Here is a 23,282-nt window from a genome sequence, read left to right on the forward strand (position 1 = left end):
CTTCCTAAATCTGAAACATTGAACAATGAAGTAAATGGGGAGTTTCCAGAGCTCTTTTGGGAATTTTCCAGGGGCAAAGTTGCCCCAAGCCCCCATGTAATTTGTCCCTGAACAAAGGTATATACATGTATTACACTACATAAGATCTCATGATATGCCTGTTAATAATCAAATACATTTTGACATATTTCTTATTTCTTTCTACATTTACATACCTCATCCTTAGAAGCCTTTTCAAGCTCAGCAGCAAACGATTCTGACTTTGACGTTCCCCTGTGTAGTAAACTCCGTCCAATCTGGATGCCATTGTTCAAGATTTGTGCACTCATCTCATCATTGGAATCTTTCAACTGCTTGTTCTCCTGGAAATACAATAATAAAACAAATAATCACTGATCTTTGCACTCATCTCGTACGAATCCTTTTAATTGCTAGAAAGTATATAACTTGTGGAGCGTCGTGGCCCAGCGGATTAGTCTCCGGACTTTGAAAAAGAGGGTCATGGGTTCAAATTCTAGCCATGGCGTAATTTCCTACAGCAAGGAATTCATCCACAGTGTGCAGTACTCGACCCAGGTGAGGTAAATGGGTACCGGCAGGAAGTAATTCCTCAAAAAGCTGTGTGCACCTGAATAGGTAGCCTAGCTTAGCCGGGTAATAATAATAGCAGGGCCCTCTGGGAGAACAGTTTCCGGAACTGAAGTGGCTACCATGGGTAAATATACCGTTATTATTATCATTAATAAAACAAAATAATCACTAATCTGATCACTCAGCTCATCACTGTAATCATTTAACTAAGCTTGGTCTGACAAGTTGTCAGATCTGGCATTTTTCATAGGTTGTGATAGGTTAACTTTTACTTAGGTATTTTTAGGATAATGATGACTTGTCAGTACTGACAACTTTCATGAAATGGTCCCGATGTCTTAAAAAAAATTCTCATGAAATCTTATTTCCTTTATTAACTGATGCACTTTCATGAAATGGTCCTTGTGTCTTTTTTTTCTTTCAATTTTCAAAAAATATGATTAATTCTAACTGACAGACATCAATTTGAATAATTTTTTTGATCTGGTGGACTTTCATGAAATGGTCCCAGGTCTTTCCAAAATAATTTTTTATTTAAATTTGATTAACTTTAACTGATGGAGCTCAATCTGATTACCCTCTTTACCTTTCATGAAATAAACCCCATGTCTTTTTTAAACAATGAATTTTCATACAGTGTTTACAGAATATCTGATTACCTTTCTCAACTGATGGACCTCAAGCTGCAGCTCACTGAATCTACTTGGAAGGTCTTGTATACTAGGGCTGCGCATCAGACTGGCATGCCTGGCTATTTCCGACTGGCCCTCACTCCGTAACTGCTCTAATTCCTTAGCCATCTCATCCATTATCTGAAACACAGGATCAAACAGACAAAATTGATGTCAACCTGTTCTTGATAACCATCAAGGGATTTAGATGTCCCTTGCATCTTTTACAACATTCTCATGCAAACAGATATCTTCTTAGATGTAATCATTCTTCGATAGCTTTCTCTGACAATGTCCTTCACCTTTGATGTTTTAATTCTTTGGTGTAATTTCATTGTATGTCATTCCTGTTTGATATCTTTCTTCTTAAGGTGATCTTGTTTGATATCATTCTTCTGTGATGTAATTCTTTTTTATATAATTTTTCTGCAATAACATTCTTCTTCGATACCATGCAATGATGTCATTCTTGTTTGATATCATCATCCTGTCATGTCATTCTTGTTTGATATCATTCCTCTCTGATGTCATTCTTGTTTGACACCACTCTTCTGTGATGGCATTCTTGTTTGATAACATTCTTCTGTGATGTAATTCTTTTTAAAATAATTTTTCTGCAATAATATTCTTCTTTGATAACATGCAATGCCATTCTTGTTTGATATCATTCCTCTCTGATGTCATTCTGGTTTGATACCATTCTTCTGTGATGGCATTCTTGTTTGATAACATTCTTGTCATTCTTCTTTGATATCATACTATGATGTCATACATGTTTAATATCATTCTTCTATGATACTATTCTTACATAGATTTATACTCATCAATTTTCAGAATCACTTTTGCTCATCATTGTTCACTGATGCTTCACTGATTTATTTCTATCAATCCTTAGAACATTGTACTCTATCAGGGAAAATACTCACTGTTGCATGGGAATGAATTTCTTCTTCCAATTCCTCCTTCACTATTCTATGTTCGTCCTGTTTCCTTTGGTATTCAGATGACAGCGCTAACCAATTATTATCAACTTCTTGAAGATCCCTTTCAAGTTTATCCCGGTCCTGTCGAAAAAAAAAAAATTATAGATGAAATAAATGATGAAATCATATATGTCAATGGTAACCAAATCATCCTATTGTCTATGGTTTTGTACCCCGATTGCATCTACTGGTTTTTAGGTCAAGCCCTTATTAGATTCACCTCATATAAAAATTAAATAAAAAACAGACAATTGCAACTCATACACAGTAAGCCCATCACAAGTTGTTTAACTTTTAAACAACTGTTTAAACTTTTCGAAATTGTTTGAACCGTTTTATACAACTTGTTTAAAACATTAAACAATAATTGTTAGTGTGACAGGCTGAAACAACGTGCTTAAAATTTAAAACAGTGTTTTGATAGTGTAAAAAAATAGCTTGTGCTTGTAAATAAGATTATGATGGGAACTCGGGTGAAACATTGATTTTTTGTTTTGTCATTTCAAAAATACTCATGCAGAAAAATTCTGTACAAAATATAATCTGCCTACCCCCCAAAATAAATTTTGTTTAAACTAGATTGAATATCAATATTATGAGCAACAGTTACTCACCTGTTTTAATGTTTCAATTTGACTTTTAAGTTTAGGCACTTCTTCTGAGAAATCTTCATTTTCTTTTTCTAGTACTGACACTCTGTGACAGAAAGATGGAGAGAGCAAGAGAGTGGGAGAGAGAGAGGGAGAAGGGAGGAAGAAAACATGAATGTTTCAGTATAGATTTTTAGGTAATTACGCTAGATGTTAATTTTTTTCTGAAATAGTATGGATTGTTTCATGATATCCTTTTCAAATGAAGTCAAGCCTCATACAAAGATTTGCAACAAATTGTTAATTATTGAAATTTCTTGAGCAGTTGTTACACAAAGGTTTCACAGAAAATCGTTAAACTCATTTATATTTCAAAAGACATTCATATTTCATGTATCAAGATACGATGGACTTGAAAATATATAACTCTCAGAGATATATTCGATTGGTATTAATATGTCAATTATTCATGAGGACCTTCATAAACAAGCTTTGTTTTCCAGTCATTTCTCTGATGATTTATATCATGTTGCCTTCTAATTTGCCTTATTTTGTGATTTCATTGTTGAAAATTTGTGGAGAAAAAAAATATATTGACCAACCAATCAGGGAAACAATTGTCAAAATTGTAAACACTTTTCTCCAATGTTAACTGAAACTGATCTCAGCTTACAATAAAAAAATAGCATAAACAAATAAGTATTGAGTATCATGCATACAAGTTTTCAGAAACACATTTTCAATGACACTTACTTGGCTTGCAGTGCTTCGATTTCTTCATGTAAATGCTTGTGCTGCTTTGCCTATAATGAGAACAAAAAATCAACACTGCAATTGTTTACAAATGACGTAACAGAAATTATATTAATCTAGAGATTCACTTCATCCTGCTACTACTTAAACCATTGCTACTCAAGCCATATTCAGCTTATCTCATCTGGTTTACAGTCCTTCTCAGGATTTCACTCACTTTCAAGAAAAGAAAACTTCTAATTTTCTCTTTTCATCCGTCTTTCCATTTCAATCTCTCTGCCTGTATTTCCTTCCCTTCTTCATATTACACATGGTGAACCGTAAACCTTCTCCACGTTATAAACTCCACCATGTAAACCTACAAAGATCATCTGAATCTAGACATTGTCCCTTTCCAACCCATTAGCTAACATTCTTCATGCCAACATCTATAATTGCCAAGCAAATACATTTGGGTGATCATTAAAATGAAGAAATTTAGGTAATACCACTCCTAATAGCAGCACTTATAAAGACAGTTAGTACTATTTTGGTCCTTGACCACTCTCATGAAATCCATATTGGGAGAAAATAGTTTGCCTATCATCCGCATACACAATTTAATGAAAGGGAATGATACCATGGAGGTAATGCAACATTTGCTCCTGCGATAATTTCTCCTACGATGATTTCTCTGAAGATATAAGCTTTAATAGAGTAAGGGTGGTGAGGTTTTTTTTTTTCAGGATGATCTATTACATTTGGGGTTCAGGTTTCTGTTTATGCAAATTTCATGGAGAGAATTATTTATAAGGAAAACACTCACCAATTTCTCCTGAGATCTCTTATCTTCTTTCTCGAGATATTCCGTTTGTCTTCTCTCCATCTCGCGAAGCTGGTCCTCAAGGTAAACAATTCTAAGGAAGCAGAAATATGACAAATAAGGAGGGGAAATACGAAAAATATGACTTCCAGTACTATTAAAAGGGGAAGTTCACCCTGACGACCAGTTGGTTTTAATAGAGAAGAAAAATTAGAGATAAATATTGATGAAATCCATCAAAGTATGAGAGAGATATTACTTTCTTGAAGGTTTTAAATTCATGAAGTCATATGCAAACAGTTCACAAATATATTATACAATATAAATTCAATTAATTTCAACTTTTCAATGATTTTTCAAATCATTTTCATATTTGGCAAAAAGAAGCTGCTGAAAACTGCTTATCTAATAAAAGAGAGCCAATGGAGTAAATTATAAAGTCAAAAAGGGGCCTAAGCTTTCGATCCTAGCAGAATCTTCGTCGGAGGCAAAAATTTTCATATTTCTTAGAAAATGCCAGGCCTCTACAGGAATGAGGACTGTTTTCAGACGATCTGCAGTTGCCACCATTTCAACAATTCTAGTACTAGTATACAGAATTTTCTGCATTTACTGCAAATTCAGAAATTTTGAAATCAGAGGTTTTACATCAGCTAACATATTTACAAGTAAAACTCCCTTCATTCAACAGTACAGAGCTCCTAAAGTTAAATCTTATCTCTTTTTTTAAGCGAATGATTTCACTTACCGTTTATGAAGTTGTCGATTCTCATTTTTCAGCTGTGCCTTCGTATCTTCGATCATATTTTTATCAACTTCAAGATGGCTGATTTGCGATGCTAAATCTCGAACCTTGCGGGACAGAAAGGAAAAAGTAAAATTTTGAAGACCACATCAGAAGCCAAAGCAACAATACAATATTGAAAAGCTGTGAAGAAGCAGAATACAAAAAAAAAAACACATCTACACTTTCTAGAGCACTGTATCAAATGCTGAATACTTTTCATCATTACCAATAATCAACTAAACGTTGCTACGCATCACTACTTTGTCTATGCCATTATATCCCCCTCCCCACATAAAAAGTATTCTGGGCAGATAAAGCTTTGCAATTGAGCATGGGTCTGGTTTTAATGAACTATTCCAGCGATTATTGTGCATGATTAATTACAAAATTCAGCAAAACAATCAATCGCACGTAGGCCTAAGAATAACAGTTACGTGAAATTTTGCAAAGTCGGAAAGATCATAACTCAATCATATTACATTTGATTATAATGATCCATCTCACTTTATACAAATCATTTTTTGGGGGGTTGGGGTGAACTTCGCCCTTTGAACTAAAAATGAATGCCGACCTTGTCATTGAGTTCTAGAACATCACTGTCCGAAGCTGCGTACTCTCCATACACCTCCTCTATTGCTCCCTTAGGTATATTGTGCGATGACGAAGATCGATACAACTGACTGCAAGAAAATATTGAAACAAAATTTATGGATGAGAATTTAAAGCCTTTAATAGTGCCAGCTCAACTACGAGGCCGATCTCATTACGCTTTCTAAAACTAGTTTACTGGAAATCGATTCAGAAACCGGTTTGGAAGATCGCTTTGCTAGCGTTCCCACTTGATCACACGAAAGTAGTTTTCAAAATCAGTTCACGTAAAGCGATCTTGTTGCTATTGAAACGCTCTCAGTGGGGTGACACGTTTCGCGCAAAATTCAAAACCGCAGCGTAGGCATTCTACTCCTGTCGTGTGGAGTAGCGCGCACAAAATGTGCGAAGATCGCTTCCCGAAGAACGGTTGTGTCCTCACTTACGCTAAAACCAGTTTAAGGAGGCAAAGCTATCTTGAAAACTACATCGTGAGGTGGTTTTCTGAACCGGTTTGGAAGATCACTTCGACCGTTCTCACTACGCGTTAAACTAGTTTCCACTAAACTAGTTTCCAGTAAACTAGTTTTAGGAAGGTAGCGAGAACGGTTTCTATTCAAATCTGGTTCTTAACCCATAATGCATTATTCTGAGCAGTGTAGTCTTTTAATACAGGCCCACTTAAACGATAACATCCTAATCCACTACTCGGTACATTCATAAGTCCTGCGAGTAGTTCCCTCTCAACAATATTTGTTTCTCAAGATGAATAAAATCATAGGCTAACTCATTCTCTGTATTATCTCAACAGATATATATCTTAAAGGGGGAGTGAGCTGTGTGTGGTCTCTCATTGACTGTGTGTTATAAATACATAGTCTTAAAATATACGTTTTCAGATATCTACTTATACTACAGAGAAAATATTGACCCATAATTATATTTGTATAGAGAAACTAAAATGTTTGAGAGGAAAAGTAATTGTTTTGGTAACTTGGTAACATAACTATTGCGGTATAAATGTATTGAGTAGTTAATTAGCATGTTATCATTCAAGTGGGTCTATATTACGAGACTACACTAGCATTATGGGTCAGGAAACTGGCCAGGTATGAGTAGTTGAGGACTCGAGATGGCGCTATTGGTTCGTAACTGCTTTAAGACTAGCTCTCCTTTTACATATCAATCTGTGCATGTTTTATTTACAGTAAGTGGATTCATTCATGCAATAAGCATATAAGATTGTGAGAAAAATAAAGGTAAATTCTTAAAATCATTGTTAAATTCAAGTTGGATTTTACAACTTTGGGTTATAAAACACAAATTCTTTCAAATAGATGAGAATCTTTCGTACCTTGCAACGTCACTGGATGAAACTCTTTTTGAAGGGCTGTAATGTAATAAAGAGAACAGAAAAAAGTGTAAAAAGAAACAATTTCTAAATAAACATTATTTTGTTCTTTCAACTAATTGTTTAAAAAGTAATTAATGAATCTACTCTTTATTAGAAAAATCTGAGATTTGCTGTCCTATAACTCTTTTCCCCTTATTTCTGCATTAGATCAATTTTCAAATAAAATCCGCTGCAAGACCACTTCATAATTATGATTACCGGCAATCATAAATGGATGGGTATTAGAACCCTCAAATAATTATTCTACCATTAGTATGGTGTAGATACATCATGTTTTTAATAATTTACTCATCTCTTTTTTCGTTTTTATCTGATTTTAAATTTATTTTGAATTTTCGATATAGAAATCAGGAAAAAAAAAATGAGCAAAAACAATAAACAAACAGTTGTAAATGGGTAATATTGATATAAAAGGAGAGTTAGCAAAAAGGAAAAAATGAGAATATAAAATAAATACTCAAAGGATTAGTACATAAACATATATGATATAATGTAAAGCAAAGAACAATATGCAAATAAAATAAAACTATTAATTTCTACAAATTTACATCATATTGATCTATCATTTCCACTTTGCATTTCATGCATATTTGAAATTAAGCAAGATCTAATCTAAGAAGAGACCTTGATGAGAAGAAAGTTTAGGAGAGAAGGAATTCAGGGAACACCACATTTTTGCAGCTTACACCACAAAGTACTTTCAGTAACACCTAGTTAACACCTTGGACCTGACACTAATAAGATGATTACTCAAACCCTATTGCAACCCTAACCCTATATCTAAATCGCTGCAATTGTCGCAGGAGCAAATGTCATGTCACTGTGTTATCAATGTATTTCAATATGGAATAAACAGCCTTCAAGAATAGTAAATAAATAATGTGTTCAGATTCAGAGCAGTATTAGCGAAGGTGTAAACCCCTGGAATTAAATATAGAGTTTACTTGAGAGCTAAAAAAGGATAAAATCTCATACTAGTGTATTTAAGACCCTTCCAAGTTATGAACAGACTTTACACACAAAGCCCACAAAAGGGTGTTAAATTAAACCTCTAATTTCATTGAACCCCTATGGCCTGGATCTCAAATGTATAACATTATTCATTCATTGAGAGCTAAAAAGGATAAACTGTAAGTCAAGACTAGGCTCACATCCATCCGTTCTAAGGAAATTGATCTTGGGTTTCCAAGTATGCCTCATTTCATTTTTATTCTATTCTTTTTTCACAATTCCTATAGAAAATAACCTCCACCAAGACGGACATTGAATGAGTCACTTCCCATCAGTAAATCAAGGGCAATACCTCTTCTTTAGTCAGGTAATCCAGATTTATTTTACCCAAGAGTGATAGCACAATCACGCTTTACCTTAAGACAGACTACTATAAAACATGAACGAACACCAATGGAAAGTGATGAACTATACCAGTAAAGGAAAGTCCATCCTGAAACTTGGTATCAGAAATTATAATTGATACCTCTTCTTTAATCCAGTAATCCAGATTTATCCTAAAATGACAGACTAAGATCAAGTATAATGGAAAGTGATGAACAAAGACTATATAAGGGTAGTCCATCATGTATAAAGTTGGCTTTCTATCAAGATAGTAAAATACTTGAAATTAGCCTAAACAATTAGGAGACAGATTATCATTTTATAGCTCAGTTTCATGTTAAATCAAGTGCAATGTCTATTCTTTAATCCAGTAATCCAGATATATTTTACACTTATCCTAAATAGCAAACTAAGGGAAGTTTCAAGGAAAGTCCACCTTGTAATTTGTTTTACCAATAAGACTAAAATACTTGGAAATTGGTCAACACAATAGAAGAATTGAAGAAGGGTTAAACATTTCCATATTGAGTCAAGTGCATTACCTCTTCTTCAATCCAGTAATCCAGATTTTAAACTCATCCTAAAAGGACAGAGTAAGATGAAATCAAATGGAAAGTGATGAACAAAGACTATTCATTCAAGGGGAGTCCACCTTGTAATTTGTTTTACCAGTAAGACCCAGATACTCAGAAATTAGTCTACACAATAGACAAATGGAAGAAGGATTAAATGAGTCATTTCCATATTAAGCCAAGTGCATTACCTCTACTTCAATCCAGTAATCCAGATTTATTTTACACTTATCCTAAATAGCAAACTACGATCAAATCCAATGGAAAGTGATGAACAAAGACTATTCATTCAAGGGAAGTCCACCTTTTAATTTGTTTTACCAATAAGACCAAAATACTTGGAAATTAGCCGACATAATGAAACAATTACTCACTTCCATAGCAAGTCAATTGTAATATCACTTCTTTATTTAATAGAAGTAAAATTGTAATCCAAACTAATTTTACACATGAGAGAAAATGCCCTATAAAGTTGGTTTTCATGATTTAAGTTGAATGATGTCCTGCCCCTTTGAATCCTTTTCTGGGATTACCATTTACTATAACAAGGACTTCATGTAGTAATTTCAATTACAATCAAACACAATTTTATTATCTACACGAAATTAAAATATCTACATTATAATACAGCTACTTCTTGCAAGGTCTCCATATTTGGTTTTCTGGATTTTTCTCCTTAAAAATTTCAGAAACAATCTATATTTTTTTACCATTCAAACTTTTTTCCAGACCAATGATCATACACTTTTCAGATACAATTTAGAAAATACATTCACTTTATGTTTTTTTAATATACTAATGGTAATGCATCTTTGAATTATCTTCTAGAAAAGCCCTTCCCTTTCTACCATTATCAATCATCTCTCATAGACGTGGGATCAGATTTCTCGATGGAGTAATTAGAATTCTAGGAAACTACGCTTCAAGAATATCATCTCTATCACATTACAATACAGATGTCAACACAAATTATGCAGCATGAGAAATATAATACAGTATCACTCTTGTAAGATTGCAAGATTGGTCACAGCAATGCTTTATCACATCAGCTGCAGTGTCATGCGAAAAATGGAGATAAAGGGAATAAGGGATGCATACCCCTTCGATAATTAACAACTTGAAAGTGGATATTGATATTGCTAAATTGTGTAATTCATATTTTTCTGAAATTGATGTAATTCATATTTATGATGCTCAATACAATGTATAATTTTTCATTTCAACAATTCATTTCCTTATACTACCATATGTAATTAGTGTGCACTTATATATGAGACTCCATGATGATGGTGCTGATCTACAGCATTTATATTGCGCCATATTTTTGTTAGAATTATTCATAGGCGCACGCTCATTCAATTAAGCTAATTATTACACATCTGCTGAAATAAGTGATTGAAGTATTATTTTGTTAATTGCTTATATCATTTTGAATTGTATTTACCTGTTTATTCAGCCTTTGGCTGCAATGCTTGTTTTAATGAAACATTTTTAACTGAATGGTAAAGACCCCTTTATATTCAAATTTGCTCTTTAAGTACCCTATTGTTCTCTCCCTTTAAAATTTAATTTGTCACTGACTTTAAGAACTTTTAATATAAAAATTAACTTGATGATTTTTTTTTAAAGTAAGCATTTTTCTCACTATGAGGGAATGATATTGGTGTCAAATGGAGCACAATATTTGAAATATTGCAGGACTCTGGACATTATTTCTTCTCAGTCAATAAAGACAGTCAATAATTCTAATGGACAGCCGTAATAAGCTACCATGCGTCGCCCCTCCTTTACAAACAATCCCTACACACAATTTTTGCTGTCATTGTATGATAATGATCTGGCATTGCTAAGCAAATGATTGAGACATGAATAGAATTGTACAGGTCTGATAAGGCAGAGTGCAAATAATACAAGCACTGGTAATCTGTATTGTCCAGCCTCATCATAATTTCATCTACTTCACTTCAGAGACAGAAAGGAATCAAATTTCATATTTAATGTTTATGATTTGCTCAAAATAGATCCAACTTATAGGAAAGCAAGTTTAGAAACTAATGTTTAGAATAAGGCATATGGTCAATGTTAACGTTTCTTGATTATCCACTGGTTGCTGCAAACAATGATATATTGGAAAGGATGGATAGATGGGTAGATAAATAGATGGATGATTGGATGGAAGGAAAAGAAAAGATGGATGGACGGATTTTCAGAATGATGGACAGAAGACAAATGTACAAATAGATACGTAATATGGATGGATGGTACATGTAGATGAATGGATGGATGGGTGGATAGATGGACAGATGGATGGATAGATAGATATACAGTAAGAGAGGCAGACAAACTGATAGACAAATAATATAATAGGAGACAAAAAACCCTATGCTACAAGGCATGGACCTATCTGTAACACAAATGATCTTCATAATTTGTATTTGTTTTGTTCTTGATGTGCATGACTTTAATTTCACAACCTTCCAATAATTTCTACTTTACAAAAGAAACCAATTTTGCATGATCATTTCTGCAAACAATACAGCTGCAACATAACGTGATGCACAAAGAAGCATGAATATTGTAAATTATCAATATTTTTTCAGGGAATATGAAGAATTATAAAGTTCCTATGTGAATGACTTGATGTAATACAAACAAAATTTTGTTTCATGATTTTAGCTCAGCATATACTCTATGAATAACATGTCTTGCAGAATGATTTCAAAACATTTCAGACAATCTCTCAATAATATGAATATACCTGTATAAGCATAATGATCTCTTTAAATTCTTCCTTAATGAATTAGATTTAGAACGACTCCGCATAAATGGTTCATAAGATTTTAGGAAGTGTGAGTTTTCTCAGAATGCAGAAGAAATAATGAATTTCAAATAGAATAATCAAGAAATTTATGCTGAGATATGTGTTTCACTTTTGTAGACCTAGGCTATGTAGAGCATATGGAGTGGCATGACTGGTTTGGTGAATTGCAAAGAAAACATTGGCCACATCAAACATTAACATTATGACACAGCACAAACAATAATACACCAAGAGGGAAGTCAAAGTCAATCTTTGGGGTATTTTTTCACATTGAAACAATGAAATATGGTTTTAATTTCATAATCACAAACATGACTTTAAAGACTAAAAGGGGTAGGCAATGGGGAAAAATTATTCCTTTTTTTTCTTTTTTTTTGTACATTGATGTTAGTATATATCTAGTAAAAATCACTTAAAATTAATACCAATGTTACAACAGGAACACAAACGCATGTGTGTGAGAAAGAGGCACTTTCATATTTTTCATGGCTGATAATAAATGCCTCCTTTGCAGGTCCCAATTTTCAAGATAGTTTTCAAAATAATATTTAATGGAGGTGCAGGGCTTAAATCAATCAAAGGCCATAATAGGATCCCACTGACTGGCCTCAATGCCATGTTTGAATAGCCCTTTGGATGCCCCCCCTGCATTTGCACTGGAATATAGAAATATGCCCTGTATATTTTTCAATTCAATTCTTTATTCCATTTCCATTCAAAACATAATACAAAGTAATGTAAATCAGATACAATTTTACAGACGAGCATTCTTACTTCGTAAAAATTATTTTAAAAAACAGCATAAAATTGAGCATAAATGGAAATCAGGGGGGTCCACTAAAGCAAAGCTTGTAAAGTGTGGATTCCCCTTGGAAATGAAAAAAAATATTGCCGACTTATTCATATATGCGTATATATACAGGAAAGAAAAAAGAGAAGGAACAAAAATGGTCGAAATCAGATATAAAAAGCGGCCTTTCCCTAAAAATATTGAAATTAAAGTCCTGGAGGTAATGCTATGATGAAATGAGGAAACACCTATTGTGAACAATAAACCAGCTGTGTAAATATATTTTTCATATTTTAAGCAAAATCAAACAACTCAGCAAACAACATCTTTTTCTTTTTATTTTGGCATGACATTTTTGGGTTGGAATGTTACCATCAAAGGATATTGTATCTTACCTTGGATGGTTGCGAGGGGGTTTAACTATTGCACGCTTTCTAATACTAGAGAAAGGATTTCAAGATAAAATAATATTGTATCACACTAAATGCATAGAAATTTGTCACATTCAATTTCAAAAGCTATGGAGTGAGGAAGATTATACTCAAAAGAACTCTAAAATGCAACAAAATTTCTAAAAGTAAAACATTATATATGAAAATGAGAGAAGTGACAAAAATACATTTAACTGGATCAAACATTCTCTAAAAAAAAACTACTGCAAAGAAGAGAATTACAACTACTTTGAAAAAAGGATTCATTCTAACAATTTACACTTGACAAATGTCAAATAAATTCAACAATTTCTTTCAAAAATTTACCTATAAATGTATCCATTACAATGAATGCTTCATTTTAAGAGAAAATAATGAAAGAACGAAAGTCAGGTATTAAATTCATTCTCAATAGTGCATAGACTAAGTACTTTTGCAGGAATTTTCTATTTCATTTATGAAATCTAAAAGACTATCCATTGATTATAGCACCGAAAAATCAGCTTATAATAATAATTAAATTTTCATGAAATAATGGACATATAATAACCCCCCCAAAGAAAAACAAAACAAAACAAAAACACCACAAATTATCACATATTTCCCATTTTCCAAGTAGCAAAGTATTATATTTGGTACAGCAATCCAATTACCCCATAATACATGTAATATGAAAGTCCTATGATAAAGCAAAAAATAATCAGAACCAAAAATATGTCTATCCTGACCTACATGTTTTTTCCAAGCTGTATACTAAAATACAATAGTTTTTAATCACCCTGAGATAAAGAGGATGACAAAAGTAGTTGATGCTTGACACAAAATAATGAATTAAATCAACTGGGGTTGACATTTATAGAGGGCAATACCAGTGGCAGATCCAGCTTTTTTTTCAAAGGGAAAAGGGGGGGGGCACAAATAGCAAATTTGAAAATATAGGGGCACAGATAACAAATATCTCAGACTTATCTGTATTAATATGTATGGTCAATGGGAAATTCTCACAATATATAGGGGGGTGCCCCTCAAGCCCCTGTCTGGATCCACCACTGAATATGATAATACTGATATAGCCTAGTACAATGGGTGTCCACTGTTTTTTATACAATCCACTACTAACCAACCATATCCATCTGAATATTTGCTGCATTCCTCGTTGGAAATATTAGACTGTTTACTCTAACGTCATCGTCATAGCGAACCTTGAAATAGGCAAACCCACCTTTACTTCAACACGCCACTGGCAATTATGCTAATTGATATTGCCCAAACGAGACAAAAAAAATCTATTTTATATGAGTGGGTGAACTGTGAATTATTTCTCTTCAGGAGAATATGAGTGACATAATTGTGTGCATTTTGGATTATGCTCTATACCTAAATTCAATCAGATGTTATGTGTGTACTGTGACATATTGGAGGTACAGATTAAGAATCTGAGATTGAAATTTTGATGTATGTCATTGTCTGTAAAATAACAAATTGAATACTCGATTTCATACTTCACACATATACTGGAAAGAATTTATCATAAATTATTTTTGAATATTTTAAAAGGAGGAGGGTATGACAAATAGGCCTACATGTATATACACAAGAAAATACACATTTGCAAGCAATCAAGAATCGTTGAAAAGTATGTCATATTGGCACTCACAAAAAACAAGTGGAATGCCTCTGGCCGTCTCACCTGCATCACGCGATTCAATATAGCAGCAGTGCTGATTTTGAAAACTACTATAACTCGCACAAGATGTTCAGTGATACTTGGTTACTCTTATTTCCACGTTTTATGAACTAGACCAATACACTTATATAGAGATATGATGGCAATTCAACAAATACCCCCAACGTGGCCAAAGTTCTTTGACCTTACATGACCTTTGACCTTGATCATGTGACCTGAAACTCGCACAGGATGTTCAGTGATACTTGATTACTATTATGTCCAAGTTTTATGAACTAGACCAACACACTTTCAAATTTATGGCTGTAATTCAACAAATACCCCAATTTGGCCAAAGTTCATTGACCCTAAATGACCTTTGACCTTGATCATGTGACCTGAAACTTGCACAGGATGTTCAGTAATACTTGATTACTATTATGTCCAAGTTTCATGAATCAGATTCATAAACTTTCAAAGTTATGATGGTAATTCAACAGATACCCCCAATTCGGCCAAAGTTCATTGACCCTAAATGACCTTTGACCTTGGTCATGTGATGTGAAACTCATGCAGGATGTTCAGTGATACTTGATTAACCTTATGTATAAGTTTCATGAACTAGGTCTATATATTTTCTAAGTTATGATGACATTTCAAAAACTTAACCTTAGGTTAAGATTTTGATGTTGATTCCCCCAACATGGTCTAAGTTCATTGACCCTAAATGACCTTTGACCTTGGTCATGTGACATGAAACTCAGGCAGGATGTTCAGTAATACTTGATTAACCTTATGGCCAAGTTTCATGAACTAGGTCCATATACTTTCTAAGTTATGCTGTCATTTCAAAAACTTAACCTCAGGTTAAGATTTGGTGTTGACGCCGCCGCCGCCGTCGCCGCCGCCGCCGTCGGAAAAGCGGCGCCTATAGTCTCACTCTGCTATGCAGGTGAGACAAAAACCAATATAGCAGTTGGAGGACAACATTTGAAAAGAGAGTTAAGTATACAATAACATTTTTTATAAATATGCAAATGAGTAAGACAATATCTCTCATCTCCACCCCACCCCCACTCTCTCATTCTCTCTCGTTCTTAATTTTGAACACTAGAAAAGCCATGGTGCTGCACAAAGACAATGAATTAAGATCAATGACATGTTTCTCAACAGATTTTTTTTTCATATTATTGGAATGAAACCACAAAAAAATGTACCCACAATAAGTAGGTAAATGTGGAAGACAACAAATTCCATCAAAATTCATTTTGCAGTTTAAAGATACCTTACAAAAGAATATAAAATATGCTTCTAGGCTACTATGTATAAATGATGAGTGCAGAGTACTTGTAGGTACAAAAGAAATTAAAGAATAGAAAATTAGGATGGGTTATTGAACCAAACATAGAAAGAAATCATATAAAAATACATGCTATGAATATAATTATATGTGCATTCTGTACAGGCAATTATAATGGCAACCAGATCAATCTCTGTATCATCAAACCAATGCTATACATGAGTGCAAGAGAATGAACAAAAAAATCTGTTATCGACAAAACCAAATAAATTATGCATAAGCCAGTGTTAATTCCATGAAAGAGATACCAGATAAAACCCATCTCTTGTTCCTTAAATCCTTATAATCAGTTAATTAAATGATAATAATAATAATTATTATTATTATCATTTTTAAAAGCAAGCCGCAAAACATAATAATATTAACATTAAAAGAATGCCGCAAAACAAATAAAATTTATGTTATTCCTCTAGATCTGCTTCAGAAATCATAAATGCCAATCAACTCTGCAAATTAAAAGTTAATCATCCACATCCTTGAACCAAAAAATAAAAAAATATGTATAAATACAAGATGCACATCAAGAAGCAGTATGCTGTATGCAGAATACATTCAGGATACTTCACTATTAAAGGTTTGAAAGTACCATGTACTATACAAATATTAGTCAATAATAGCCTCCTTTTGAAAGCTGGGGAGCACTAATATTATAATACAGGAAAAAGAATGAAAGTAAATATGACAGCTGCCTTAAACAACTTTTCACTTTGTTGCAAATTTAAATCTCACTTTATGCTAAAATGTTAACATTTATTTAGCCTGCAAAGTAACTTTTAGATTCTTTTTAGAATAAAAAATGCTTCCCTTGTTGAAATTTGGCAGAATCCATGCATAAGAATACACTCGCAGATAAATGCTACACGTCAATATACAGTTAAACACAACACTATATTCCCATAAAATAAAATCAAACATGCACTCTCATTTCTGAGGAGTCAAATTTGACTCTGAATGGGGACAGCTGGGAATCGACTCTGTTCTAAGTCAAAGTGACTCCTTTTTTTAGTCACTCTGACTTGGAGTCAAGTCATTTTTTTTTCACTGATGCCACACCGTTCCAAGTCTTTTGACTAAGAGTAGAGTTGACTCCCAGCGATCAACGTTGGCAAGTCAAATTTGACTCTGTAGAGATAAGAGCATGTGGGTTACAATGCAAGCATGGTGACAGATGGATAGATAGATAGAAACAAAGATAGATAGATAGATAGATAGATAGATAGATAGAACAAAAGAACGAAGGAAGGGAGGAAGGAGGTACCATTTATGATGATAGTTATGATGAATGTGTGACCACACATCCTTCTTGGACATGTAGGGCTTCCGACTTTCATAAGGAGACAAGCTGTGCGGAGGGAAAGGAAGAAAAATGGAAGATTTGGGAGAAGAGAAGACAACAAAGAGTAACATTTCATTGCACTTGTTAAGTTGTTAGTGGGTAGGAAAAAACATTTATTTAATACCATCCATAAAGCAAAATTTTCCTTAGTGAATACTGTAATAGGTTACACTCAAAGTGGAAAAACAAACCTGTTATAAAGAATTTTATACATTTTTATTTGAGATGGTTCAAAGGGAAAAGAGAAAACAAGCCATAATTCTTTTGATAATAAGATAGGGTCCTACACATATTGGAATATTAATAATGAAAAGGGCAAAACTTGCCTTGTTGATAAATTCTGTAAGAAAAAAGCCAGCAAACCACCCAGCCCCCGCCCCCCCCCCCAAAAAAAAAAAAAAAAAAAAATGCCTGAGATGACAGAGCAGGACCATCTATAGACCAATAAATTGATATGCAATTGAATTGAACCCTAATAATGAAAGATGCAAATCCATGCTACTCATGTTAGATCAAATAACAAGCCATTTAATTCCACTGAGCAAGTAATTCATATCAACTGATAAAGTGGCCTAGAGTGTACACTCTTAAAACAAATCAGTCAAATTGACTATAGACAAGTAGTCATCTGGGTGCAACTGATATGCTAGTCACATTTCTGACTTATATATTCTAGTTAGAAATAACTCTGTTCTAGTAAAACAAGTAAAATACTACTAGAAAATAGTCAAATATGACTAGAATATAGCAGTTGCACCCAGCTGACCCTATTAACTAGTCATTATGATTTGCTTTTAGAGTGTATGCAATAATACATGTATTATTGCATTTAACTCATAGAATGAAATTGAAGAAATGTGCGATATTCACACGATAGCTGAATGCCGCACCGATGGATGGCCTCGAGAGATTCCCTGTATTACGTTTCGTATATCAGTTTATCTTTGGTGTGACACTTGTATTCATATTCTAATTAGCCATTGTTGTCTTTCCTCCATGGTTGTCAAACTCAATGCCAATAGATTAATGAATGGCGGATGCAATATACACATGTGTAACTCCACTCTTGATAATGATAGCACTTCATTAAAAAACCGAGGAAATTTACATCTCCCTGTTTAGGAAAAGTACATTTCTCTGGTAAAGCTATACCAGGTACAGTGATTTTCCGTTTTACGAGTAAATAAAATGGAAATTCCGTTTGGTCAGATTATACTTTTCATGTAAAAATTCATGGAATTCACCTTTGCAAAACGGAATTCAGGTTTTTGCTGTGTACATTTTCAGTGACAAAGTGGAATTTCCATTTTTAGATCAAGTTGAAATGGAATTAAAGATTTTCAGAAATGGAAAAGACCATTTTTTGAAACGGAAATTCACTGTCTCTACTATACTTTGTGCTCAGTTGTATTTTCATATCACACCAGTGTAGGAATACATAAGAGTGATAAGCTATTTTGCGCTCATGACGACCTAAATAGCCTTAAGAATTTCTCAAGATAAAATGCTTTGGGGCGACCATCTGTTCTAAAGTTGCCCCAAGATCTGTCACAATATTCAATAACACTTGTGGCAAAATAATGACATTTCTTTCAGCAGTATAATTGCTTAATGCTCAAAAGGTAGCCCTTGAAATGAAAGAAATAGCCCCCAAGCTTCAGCAATCGCCCCACTGTGCAAATAAACAAAAAATCCCCTAAATACATGCAGTAAAAACTAAACATGACTTCATGTACAATACCCTAAAAACTTACCGGGTGGGTGTTTCATAAAGCTGTTCATAAGTGAAGAGCGACTTTAAGAACGTCTGGTGAACCTTTCATACGCACTAAATAATCACCAGTAAACATTCAATGGTGAACATCATTTCCCACAAGAAAGGATCACCAGTCGTTCTTAAAGTCACTCTTAACTTACGAACAGCTCTATGAAACGGCCCCCAGGTGTTAACAAGAAAATATTTGCCATCAATTCCAAATTTCAGATGCAAATTTACAAGTGATAGATCAATGTTTACTATAGCCAATTCATACTTGTTGATTGCAAGAAGCACATCATCTATCAATTGCAAATTTACAATGAAACGCATGACTTTCAATCGATGTTGGGACCTAAAATTGTCTTCAATTGCATTTTTCTTGCAAAACCCCACAGGTCTCCCTGATTATCAATATAACTACACGCATAATGTCCACTCCAATCCTTTTATCAGCCAACCTGCCATTGCCACGGACACCGAGATTCGTGAGAACCCACACCGCCCCCCTGAATGTAAACCACCGACTCAACGGCTATTGAAACACGAGACCAGGTCGTCATGGCAACCAGCTGTGTGATGCTCTCCCGCTGGTCGCGTGATTATGAACTCCCAAGCAATGTTTGGGGGTATTGTGGAGTGTGTATTATACGTGTGGCGTTTTGTGCTATGCAATCTAATGCAATGTATAAATTCACTGAAGTTAAGAAGCCGCAGGCTCGATAAATGAATAAAGACAAATGCAATTTTATTAATCTATGTCATTCTCTCACTTGCAGATAGGCCCTACATGTATATACATGTACATGTATGTCAGCTTGCACTAGATGATTACACATATTCAAGCCTCAGAGTTTACATTCTGGAAAAAAAATGTGGAAGATTGTTTGGTGATCCATTACTAGGAGTGCAGATGGGCGTTCCTGCCATTAACTTGTTTCCCCTCTCATTGTATATACAAACAATATTATGTCTAATTGCAATCTGAATCTAGTGCTGCATAGTTCTTTGACCAGTGCCTTCGACCTCATTAAACAGATTCATTTGACCTTCAAGAATTCATAAGCCACCTCGTTAAAACTAAGAACATAATGAGGTCATCTCCTATTCACACAGGCAGCAGCAGATAATTATTGGATTAACAGAAGTTGACCGGTTGGCTACTGAATCATCTAATCTAGAAGCTTACATTAAATGCAGGGGCTGTACACTGTTATAATTCTTTTAAACAACTCATTAGGTTGGATAATAATTAATAAGAACCGCTCAAATGATGTGGTGATTATAAAAATTCATTTTACTGTAACAGTTGGAAGGTTGATACAACCAACATGATTTTATTTCTTAGAGTGAAATAAATTTGATTGAATTCTGAATTGCCTTCTTTTTGTCACAATTTTCACCCTGAAGGAAAACATAAATGAAAAAAAAATGAAAATCTTCATAAAATTATTTTCCATCATGTACTGCACATGTTGAAAAAATAGTATTAATCTGATTATACTGTACAAACAATGTCAGTGTATCGAACATCTCCATGGATTTTTAGGAAATTGATGCAAATTAGGATACATTTTTCTCATTTTAGATTAAAAAAATCAAAAATTAGATTTAGACCAATTCTTTAAAAAAAAAACTTTTTTAAAAAACAATTCAGATTCAAACAAATGAAACACTTCATTTTCTTCTTCAAATGTTTTACAAAAATAGTATTCTAATAAAAAGATAATGCCCTCATTTACATATGATATCTCTTCATCCGATTTACCTTTTTACCCCTGCCCAGCTACATGTACATATATATTTCTCAGAGGTTTAGAGCATTTGGTTTTCTACTTGTCCTCATTAACTCGCTCCTGAACTCTAGAGCCTACCAAAACGTGAAGTAATTGACGGAGCGATCAATACACATCGAGTTAGTTCTCAACCTGTACTACCAAGGAGATTGAGGTGATATCTCCTTGGTACTACCCCCATTGGTCAGGAACAAACGGGCCATGACTACCGGTAGTAAAATGAACCCTTTTTTCATGACTGCCATTCACATCTGAACACACACCGATTAACTACCAACGTCCCCTGTACCCCCCATGCATTTATGCCCAGTAATCCTGCATCGCCAGATCCAGATCTCTTCTACTTGCGGGGGGGGGGGGGAGAAAAGTGCAATGCCATGCAAGATAGCAGTAATGTACATGGCATGATATGATTTTCATATGGTCTTGAACCTTTGGACTCTTACCCGATAAAGGTAATTTAATGGCATGTCCAGAGAATTCTTTCTACAGCCCACAGACAGCAGGTCATGGAGCTTGAATGTGCTTATAATACAGTGTACATAAATATGTACTAGCCCTTTTTGCACTGTGTATTAAATGCAATGTTTATTTTCCCAAGTCATAAAAAAAATCTCACATTTTCTCCCATTTTGGAAGTATCTTGAACTCGAACTTGAAGAGAACATAACATCTTTTTTATGAACTGAACATCCTGAACTTGTATTTAATTCATCACTTTGCTCTTCCAATGTGCCTTACTAATTCAACAACAAAAAAGTAAATAGCTGGCTGTCTTCTTGTAATGTACTGCAAATTAATAACCCTAAGCTACAAAAGTAGTACGGTTATGAAATTTGAGGGGTTTCTATTTCTACAACGTCTATCCCCCACATTCATATCATTGTCTCTCAAACAATATTTAAAGGTATTGTTTAACTTTGTGAGCAGCCGATTTAAAAAATTCTCAAACCAAGATGAAACATGAGTACAAGTGCATGTATTAGAACTAATAAACCCTGATAACAACCATTATTGAGAATGAAAAGCTAAAACTACAAGGCAAACCCCGATTTTGTATAAAAAAAATTTTTGAAGCACTAAATAATTATTTTCGAATGCAATTTTTTCTGGGCTTAATTTTTGTAACATATCACAGACACAGGTGACAAGTGTGACCTTCTAGCTCAGATTTTTTAAAAGTCAAACCAATGTTAACCAATCACTTTAAAGTGTTGATCTACAAGAATTCTACGAGCATTCTTGCTTGTTTTTAATCAAGGCAAAGAACCCTTTTGAATCATCGTTCCTACATGTACGTGGGGGGGGGTCTCGATTGAGGTTGTTTATCCCATGTGATCATATCCTAGAGCTACGAACCGGACTCGGCTAGGGATGAGCAACAACACTAAAGCTCTCTCCGCATTAAAAATTGAATTCTGCTCGTCCAAATCAGGTGTTGCTATTTCTTGCATCCACTGGTTTGTGTCAGTCAGCAAGCAAAGACTCATACAGACTCTTGAAACAAATAATTAAAAACAGGGTCTACTTAAATTCTACATTTGATTTAATAAGAATTTCACACTTTCTCACAGTTTCTGTTTAATAGTCTGCAAGCACAGACTCATATTGACACTTTAACAAATAATACAGGGTCTAGGGCTGAGGCTAAAGTAGACTCCAAGCTCCTGTTTCTGTATGTAATATTGTCATGGTGCTTTGGGGTATTAAGGACAATATTGATGGAAGCAAATTTCATTAGCTAAAAAATACCTCGAATGTTATTATAATACTTTGGAAGAAAAATAATGGGAGACTGCTCTTACCTTTAGGGTATTTAAATTATGAAAAAAAAAATCTTTTACGATGTTCCCCTATGCAGAATGGAGCTCGAATTTCACATTTTCTCACAAGTTTTTCATCTAGACATTGAACATCATGTATTTTTCTATAATAAATTATGGAAACTCTGCTTGGAGGAAAATGCCTAATTTGAGTAAAACGTAAAAATTATAAGGCCTGCATAAGTCTCTTGGATTCTGCATTCATATCTTGACTTTTTCTAAACTAGATTAATGAAATTTTGTTTTCATCTTCCGTGAACACTTATGATGAAAAACAATTTCACGGAAACTTAAAGAAGAGACCGTTTCTATTGGATCATGTCCTGTGCATGTACATTGATTTCATGATGCGATACATAGCATCGCAATAATAAGAGATCCAATCCTGAATGATGGACTCATTCCGATGACATTTGA

The 23,282-nt window shown here is 34.0% G+C and overlaps 1 protein-coding gene across 1 annotated transcript in view; it reads right to left on the bottom strand.

The window, feature by feature from the left end:
- Window positions 1–23,282, bottom strand: part of LOC129269712 (rab11 family-interacting protein 4-like) — a 39,717-nt gene that overhangs the window by 4,913 nt on the left and 11,522 nt on the right. The window contains exons 4-14 of the mRNA XM_064105278.1: window positions 17,413–17,496; window positions 13,093–13,137; window positions 7,120–7,155; window positions 5,749–5,857; window positions 5,139–5,242; window positions 4,394–4,484; window positions 3,589–3,638; window positions 2,860–2,941; window positions 2,189–2,326; window positions 1,251–1,403; window positions 216–362 (exon numbers count right to left, since the gene is read on the bottom strand). Coding sequence (XP_063961348.1) covers window positions 216–362; window positions 1,251–1,403; window positions 2,189–2,326; window positions 2,860–2,941; window positions 3,589–3,638; window positions 4,394–4,484; window positions 5,139–5,242; window positions 5,749–5,857; window positions 7,120–7,155; window positions 13,093–13,137; window positions 17,413–17,496 — 1,039 coding nt within the window. The remainder of the gene's footprint in view (window positions 1–215; window positions 363–1,250; window positions 1,404–2,188; window positions 2,327–2,859; window positions 2,942–3,588; window positions 3,639–4,393; window positions 4,485–5,138; window positions 5,243–5,748; window positions 5,858–7,119; window positions 7,156–13,092; window positions 13,138–17,412; window positions 17,497–23,282) is intronic.

The sequence above is a fragment of the Lytechinus pictus genome, chromosome 10 (genome assembly GCF_037042905.1).
Source record: "Lytechinus pictus isolate F3 Inbred chromosome 10, Lp3.0, whole genome shotgun sequence".
Classification (NCBI taxonomy): domain Eukaryota; kingdom Metazoa; phylum Echinodermata; class Echinoidea; order Temnopleuroida; family Toxopneustidae; genus Lytechinus; species Lytechinus pictus.